Source organism: Nyctibius grandis, chromosome 6 (genome assembly GCF_013368605.1).
Source record: "Nyctibius grandis isolate bNycGra1 chromosome 6, bNycGra1.pri, whole genome shotgun sequence".
Lineage (NCBI taxonomy): Eukaryota > Metazoa > Chordata > Aves > Nyctibiiformes > Nyctibiidae > Nyctibius > Nyctibius grandis.
Genome location: NC_090663.1, coordinates 60,953,339 through 60,961,783, shown reverse-complemented (window position 1 = coordinate 60,961,783; position 8,445 = coordinate 60,953,339). Strand labels below are relative to the sequence as shown.

The window sequence follows — 8,445 nt, the reverse complement described above, 5'->3', positions numbered from 1 at the left end:
GAAGCAACCTGAGGAAAAATAATGATGGGGAGTGCCTGATCTATACAGCAGGGAATTATTTCTGTCTTTATCCAGAAAATTCACATACACTTTGCTTTGTTGTTCGACACGTTATTAGATCTATACTTTTGAGATGTATCAAGCATGTGTAAGCATGACATTCTGCTTGGCTCTTGGGAGTTAAATTAGAGATTTCTTATAAGAAAAAAAGGCAACCTAACATGAACAGTCCACGAATTACTCAGAGCCGGTTATTGGGTTATTTGCTATGAAAAGAAACTGCTCTCCTCATCTCAGTAATGTTACCCAGGCTGTTTGTAAAGTTTAAGAATAAATAAAAAATAATTCATTTTTCAAAAATAGGCTATCTGAGCCCAAAGCAATGAGCAAGAGCACTGTCTAGAGGACAATTTGTTTCGAAGCAAAGGAACATGATTTGGGCTTGGAAGAGGTCATACAAGTGCACAAGGAGAACTGGTAAAAGCAGAGTAGCTAGAACGTGATTTGGTTCATTTTGAATTTGTAATCCTGAAAACCTACACAGAGCTGGTGTCTGAACTCTATAGGTGCTTCAGTCTGTACTGTTAAAGGTGTCTTTGTGTCCTCTGACGATCGTCAGTCCCTTGGCATCTTCCTCTCAAACAAATAAAGCATTTCCTCACTTATCGCTAGGTTGCTTTGAAGCAGTAGGTGTGCTCTGAGAATGTCTTAACTTTCAAAGCATGAGGAGGTTTCTGTGTTCTTTCAACCCACTACTGGAAGTTACCACCATAATGGCTATTATTTCTTTCTAAAGGTGCAGGTTTACACCAATGCATTGCTCATCTTTATTTTTTGGTGTGGAAAAATCTGAAGTCATAAAACCTTGTGTGACATCAGGATAAAACAGCATGTAAGAAAGTGTTCTACCTACCAGGAAAACTTTGATAATTTGATGTTGTTGATATATAGAGCTATAAAACTAAAAATTACATGCAATTGAATTGGGCCTCCGTTGACAATTAACGACTATCTAACATTCAAAATTAAAATTTTAAAGACAGACAGCTATAGTTTATCTTGTTGTTTACTTTTAAATGCAGAGTGAAGAGGTTTCAAGGTGACTGTCACAATGCATATCTTGAGCCAAAGTCTCTGATTTTAGCAGTCTTTGAGCCAATTACTGTGCCTCATTTGCAGGGAGGAACAACCTATAATGTGGGCGTATATGGAGAGACCTGGCACTTGGATTGGAGGCGGGTGCTGCTCGTGTCACCTGAGTACTTATTTCTGCTTACCTTCAGAATACATTCAAGGTCTGGGTTCTAAGGGCCATTGGTAAAGGGGCAAAAAACTTCCAGTCTTGCACAGCTAGGAGCTAGATTTCTATTTTGACCAGGGAGTCTCAATCTCAGAAAGCTGTAGTAATATGCAGTAAAGACCATCTCCACCCACTGTAGATGAACTAGACCAAAATGTGTTACTCTTGTTAGATGCCAAAGGATACAACAGTTTGTGCAGGTTCAGTCCTGTGTGGATCTATGGTGCCTTCTGCTTCTTGTAAAATGGACACTTTGTATTGCAGAAGCTCTTCAATTACTTGTGAAACTGTTCTTAAAGCCACGTTGAAAACTGTCATTCTTCCTTTTGAATAATACATACAATGCTCTTATAGTATAGTGAAATGTACTTTTAAATCTGGTAACAAGAGCTACTTCCATTTGGTTGAACTGTCATCTTTTGGTTCATTTCACTGCAATAAAAATGAGACTTTCGATCCAGAAATGAAAACAAGATTTCCAGTTAATAGCAAGTAACGGCCTCCTTTACTGATTACTTTAAAATAAGGACAAGGTATTTCAACTATTCACAAATATTTCTGACATATTACAAAGTAACGTAAGAGAAAAAGATCACGATCATATTTGAAGCAAAATAGTTTAAAAATGTTTACAAATGCATTGTTTTTTCCTTTTCAAAATATTCATTGATACAGTTTTGCAGGAGATTATCTGTTTGGCCAGATCAACTTCTGCCATACGCGCTGTGCTTTGTCCTAGGGCACGAATTAGAAAAATATTTTCCAAACAGTACTTTGTCGGAAACAGGGGTTTGGCATATGACCTCTAACGATCTTGCAATTTTGTCTCTGCAGATTTTGTGCAAGGCTTAACGTGAATTTTTTTAAATGATGGTTTTATAACATGATACGAAGCTGACTTTTATTATACATTGTATTTAAGTATTTAAAAGATCTGAGACCTGTTTCTTCTGTATATATAAATGTTTGAAACTTTAAGGCTGCGCCACTAGCAACATTTTATCAATCTTTTGTCATTTTCTTAAACATTACAATTACTTCGTCAAACTTAGACTCGCTAGCAGCAATGATGATGATGATGATGTTCCTCATTAAAAAAAATCCCAAACCAAACAGAAGAATTCCCTGGGAAACTGCACACCACATGCACGATACATAACTAAAAAATCAGTCCAAAGTTCTGATAAATATTTAGGTCCAGCTAGAGCTAACAGTTGTTCTAGTTCTAAAGAATAAAATTATTACTATATACAGAAGGGTTGGATGGGATATGGACATTTGACAGAGATCACTCAAGGCATTGCAGGGTCTGAATTGTTTGTACAGCATTAACGCAGCTGCCCTTTTTGCTTACGCACAGGCTTGTACCACTGTGGGAAGGGAACACTTGTGGTAGTGTCAACGGGCTCCATCGTAACAAGATGCAAGTCGTCTTCTCCAGGCTGCTCAGTCTTCAACTGCACCAGCAGTTTCTTGTGGGATTGAGAGCGCTTTAGGGCTTGCTCCTGAGCTAAATGCAAACTTGTACAGCGTTATCGGATGCCAGTTTACATCAGGGGAGGGTTTGGTCTTTTGCCTTCAGCATATTACAACATGAAAAACTGCACCAGCATTTTTCAATGAGCACCACTAACTGACTTTGGTAACGTATCTATTGGCACGACCAGCAATGTCAAAGAATATGCTGAACTCCTCTCTTGTAAGAGAGCAGCCACAGCTGCCAATTACCTTGCAACTAGAGTCTGTAAATATTAAAAACATAAATATGCTAATAACCATACACATATATACAAAATGCAGCAGTAGCAATATTACAGGGTGCAGTGCCTACTCTATGTAACTGCTTTTTGTTAATACAGATGCAACACCAAAATAAATGCTATTTAATATGAAGCAAACCCTTCTTCAAAGGTCAATGGCAGCAAGGCAAAGTTCAGGTCCAGGCTTCTGCTCATCTGAGGTGACTCTGAAGCTAGACCAATCCCACTGTCTATCAAATTTAATCAATGGAAGAGTAGCACTATGGGAAGATAATGAATATCAGTTAACACACAAACTTTCTGAGCTGGAGCTTTCTTTTGCCACAACTTGTAATTAATTCTCCCTTTTTCACAAGTGCTCTTTGTGTGAGCACTCACCAGGCTTAACAGGGGATAAAGTTATTACACACAAAATATTATTTAGGGGTAAGGATTAGTAGAAACAACCAGCATGGGATTGGAGTTCCTGAATCCTGGGAGGTGCTGTCCATGTTTTTAAGTGAAGTTTGCAGAGAGATTGCACTTAGCAGACCACTAAGAAGTTGTCACTCCCATTTTTTTCTTCTTTTTCACAAAGGTCTGTTTCAAAGCTTGGTAGGAACAGCATGAGAAGGGCTAGAGGAGATGAGTGTGCTAGTCCATTGTCTTTGCTAACGCTCTTCCGAGCAGCGTCCTCTCCTCACGATCACATCATCTAGTCCAATATCCCCAGTTCTTCCTTTCCCTTTCTCCCCTTTGAAAATAACCTGTGAAGAGAAACAGAACAATTTGAGGGCAAAAATAAAGTAAAAGGAAAGAGGCTTTGGTGGAGAGGGGTCTCAACAGCAAGAAAGCAAAAGCATAACAAAGCTCAGGCAATCATAACTGACTCACAAAAGCCTATTTATTCTGCTCAGAATTATGGCTGTTTTCTGATCCTCTCCCTTCTTCACTTTGGCAGGTTCTTTGTGAAGAAGGTGCAGTTCAGGACAGAGTTGCTCCAGTTGCACCATCTGCTGAGATGAGACGAACTTCCACATAAGAGAATCTCAGGTGCCTTCTACATATCATCTCTGCACTGTTTTCATTGTCCCTCGTGGCAAACACATAAAATCCTCTCTATTCTGAAAAATGTTGTCTAATAGAGGAGCTTTCCACTGCTAAAGCTCCTTGCAGCTGCCTTAGTTGTGGGAACTAGAAACACCCATCTTTTATTTAACAATAAATAAAAGTCCTGCCGACTCGTGGTAACCTACAGAAGCACTGGCTCCTCGCAAAATGGTGGCAGAACTTTGGGCATGGATTTAGGCAGATCATTAGCAGTCCAGATTTAGCCTGAGTAGGAGAAATTCAACAAATATAAAGCTTGACTAGAAGGACTGGAGCATAAATCAGAGAAGATACACAGACTGGGCAACTGACTTTAAGAAACACCTCCCATAAATCAGTATTGCTCACCTGTGCTACTGCTGTAGATTCGAAAGCCTGTACTGTTTAATATGGTCAGTGTTTTATTGACCACGGCTTAGAAACTATTCAACGCCTACAGCAACACGTTGTAGGAGTCTGCTGTTATCATTGAGCTGGAAAGAGTTCATACAGATTCATTCATAGATCAGAAATTCAGCTGTGTAGTTAAAAATAATTTGGATGCTTGCTGAAAGCATACTTTCAAATCAGGAGCAGGAATGGAGGTTACAGAAACTCTGTGTTGAATATACTGATTTTTTTTTTAGAAATAAAAGGATTTAGAAATTATTTTTCATTAAACTCTATGTTGAATAAATGAATTTTTTTTTAGAAATTAGTGATTTTGGGTGTGCTTTAGAAATAATTTACACAGAGCTAATTCATTAGAAAGTGTGATGAAGGATTCTGGTCTCCATTCATATTCTCCTCAGGTTTCCAGTAGGCCCCCCTAACATCACTGGTGTTTAGTTGCTTTTGGTTTTTAATTAGCTAGAAAATAACAATTCCAAATTTCTTCCTGATTTCTCTGTGGCAGAGGCCTTCCCTGCTTACCTCAAGTTTTCTCTCATTCCCTGATCCCTGGAACAAATGTCCCAGCAGTTCAGGCCAGCAGCCCAGGCTCCCCAGGCTGGCTGGAAAAGCTCCCGAACGCGACTGTTCCGTAAGGTGCCGTGAGGCAGCTCTGGTCTGCAGACCAGCAATCGGTTATGGTCAGCAAGCCATGCTGACAGCTGCTGCTGGGGTCATCAAGAGAGGCAGGGGATGGTGCAGAGGGGGACTGCTGGTCTTGTTTGCCATCTCTAAAACTCATTTGCTTTTCTGCCTGACAATATGTCAGTGATAAACACTTATTTACTGAACTGCTCTAAAAGGTGAGACAGACCTGAGGACTGCGAGAATTGTTAAACTTGGTGGAAAAGGATAAGAATGGGGCAAATATATTGTGCACCTGCTATAAAATTCCACATTCTCAGTCTGATATTAATTTAGAGCTAACAGAAGGTCAGGCGTCTTTGTTACTTTTGCTGAGGTAAAGTTTTCAGAAAATTAACTGCAGTAATTACAGCCTTAATATTAATTTTAGAACCACATACTGTGTGTTGTAACCTGTTCCCACCATGAACATTATGATGTGTGAGATTTTTTTAGACCACCTGATATAAGTCAGAGCAAAACAGGCCCTGAAGCACCCAAGCCCCTTCTTCAGATCTGAAATAGAAACTACCTGCAAAGCTAAGCAGAGGTTGAAGAAAAATGCTAAGCTTTTCATGTATCAGTTTATCACCCAATGATTCTAAGATTTCCAGGTATTAAAAGACTCTCCATGGCACTTCAGACAGCTGCTTTGGATTGCACTAAACCATTCTGTGTTACTGGCATAGTTAGGTCATCATTGACCTTCTTGTCCAGACCAGCTGCTGGTATGCTGAAGAGCATAAAACCATGTGAAATTGCACATGTAACCTCCCTGCATTATCAAAACTGACTTACTTTCACTATCTTTGCCCTGGTTTAGCCAGTTATTAACCCGCAGGGGATGATTCTTCCTGTTTCACGGCACTGTAGTATTTAAAGCATTGTTCATGAAGAATCTTGATACAGGCTTTTTGGAAATCCATGTACAGTACGCTGTACAGTGCTCTATGAGGTAGCTCAGTACAGGCTATTTTGTAGTTTCTTATGTGTCTATTGCTGCCAGTGAGGGGTTTTTGTCAAAAAACCTAATTTGACAAAATGCACAATCACTCTCTTATCCTTAATGTGATTCCATTGGCAGGATCACAGAAGTAAAACACAGGCTGAAACTGGACCCAGAAGACAAACACTCCAGTGCTACACCATCTAAGTGTCTTCAGCTTCTCGTGCGAAAAACCAGAAGGCAGCACACGCATCAGTACTTACACTCTTGATGCCTGGTCCTCGTAAACTTATGTGTGTCTGTCTCCAGCCATGGCCACCATTTCTTCCCCAAACAGCTGGTCCGTGAGCACCGTTTTTCCTTACAAAGACTTGGAGGGCACCAGAATGCAGTCCGGGCACCTTATGCTTAAACGACAGGCACAAGTCACCAGCGTGAGCCACGTGACCCAACGGCAGGATAAGATGTGCTGCTCTTCCTTCTTTGCCTTTGGGGTCAGAGATGGTAAGATACTGTCCCCCTGCAAGAGGAAAAGCAGTTAGCTGTTGTTTTTGGTTTTTTTTTAATTCTACTATGTTGCAGGACCAAATGCACAAGAGTCATTAAAAATCAAAAAAATAAAAAAGGGCTCCACAAGGTTCAGTGAGTCTTAAATAAGGCAGATAGTTGCTGGAACGTGAACCAGAACTGATGCATCTGCCTCCTGCAGGGTAAGACTTACAGTGCTGGTCTCCTGTTTACATTAGTACCAGGTTAGGTCTTGCCCATCTACTTTCTTTCTTACAAAGCAAATAATACCTCCTTTGAAAATGAAAATTTCATGTATTCCTTCACTTCTGACATCCCCTTGATGACTGGATGATTTTAAACCCACAGTGACCCTTTCACATAGGTGCTCAAAACTACAATAAGTGAGACTTCACATCTTGGAGAAAACCTCTATTTTCTTTGTACTTTTATTAAAACTTTTGCAAGGTGACTGATAACTTTAAAATTTGAAAGGAGCAAAGGGAGAAGGGTTCACTTTTAAAAAAAATAAAAATTAAAACAAAAATCTTACTCTGAACCTAAGAACCTTTTTTTTTAAATGAGATCAGATTTTTTAAATTTTTTTTTATCAAAAACTCCAAGTTTAATGAACTTAAGGTAAAGGTGGCATTTAGGCTCCTTAGTTGAAACCGATGATGTAGAAATATTGGGGATTTGTAATACTGTTGACATACACAGCCTTTACTTAATTATAGAATAGAAAAATATTTTTCATTTCAATTGTCGCCCTGCTACTACTCAACCAGAGCTTTATGTTCGGAAAGCTTCTTTGTGAAAGCCATAATGACTTCCCTCAAAAGCTGTCAGATTTAATGACAATGAACCAGAGCTTTTCACACCCTTAAAAGCAAAGCCAACCTTGTCTCCAATTCACTACTTCTACATAGGTCTTTAAGTTCTTTGGTCTCAATGAGATTTAACAAAGCAAAGTATTATGCTGCTGTCTGGGGCCCCAGACTGGCATTTGGGCATGAAGCGGGATCCATTTGTCCAAGGATCTGTTAAAGTTTTTTGGAGGTTTTTTTGGTTTTTTTTTTTTGTTTTTTTTTTTTTTATGCATTGTTTTTGCATCAAGGTCACTAACTGCTAAAATAAGCATAATAGAGCTTAAATAACTGCACCTGTTTGTTGTAGATACAATTACATCACTATAAAAGTACTGACTTGACTCATTAACTGCATCTGTTTCAGATAGTTAAAGTAACCGAATCCAATCAATAGGAAACAGATTTAGGTAAGCACAAAGCCAACGTATCTGTAGGCAAGCCCCTGCAGGAAAAGGTCACCTCAAATCAGCAATTTCTGCATGCAAGATAAGCTTATAAGGCTTCAGCATAGCACCTTTCATAATGCAGCTTCTGATAAACCAATAAATAGCAAACTTTGAAAGGTGAAAGCAAACACTCGGGAACAAGCTGTGAAAATAAATCCTTGCAGCAAGGTATTCCAGACAGGAGGGAGTGGGTGGGTGACTTCAAGGGACTAGTTTTAACAGGTTATGTCAACAGCAGCAGAACATACACAGGAAACAAAAAGCTGAGATTGTCCCTGACTGGGAAGCAACGCAGGAGAAAAAAAAAAGTCTAAAAAAGCCAGTTAAAAATCATAGTTCTGGAACTTAATAGGTATAAACAACAATTTTTGAGTACAGATAATGAATATGCTTTGAGTGACTGACTTTCTCAGAAACAAAGCGTTTTTACACCATTGTTTCCAAGAGATGTTTGAATGAGGTGTGATCTTTTTTT

General features: G+C 39.2%; 1 protein-coding gene across 4 annotated transcripts in view; it reads right to left on the bottom strand.

The window, feature by feature from the left end:
* Positions 1-1,896: 1,896 nt before the first annotated feature.
* NPNT (nephronectin) overlaps positions 1,897-8,445 on the bottom strand; it is a 55,458-nt gene continuing 48,909 nt past the window's right edge. For all 4 annotated transcript variants that reach the window (XM_068403073.1, XM_068403075.1, XM_068403074.1 and 1 more), the window contains 2 exons: positions 6,412-6,668; positions 1,897-3,806 (listed from right to left, as the gene is read on the bottom strand). In XM_068403073.1, the coding sequence (XP_068259174.1) occupies positions 3,711-3,806; positions 6,412-6,668 (353 nt within the window). In that variant the 3' untranslated portion in view covers positions 1,897-3,710. The remainder of the gene's footprint in view (positions 3,807-6,411; positions 6,669-8,445) is intronic.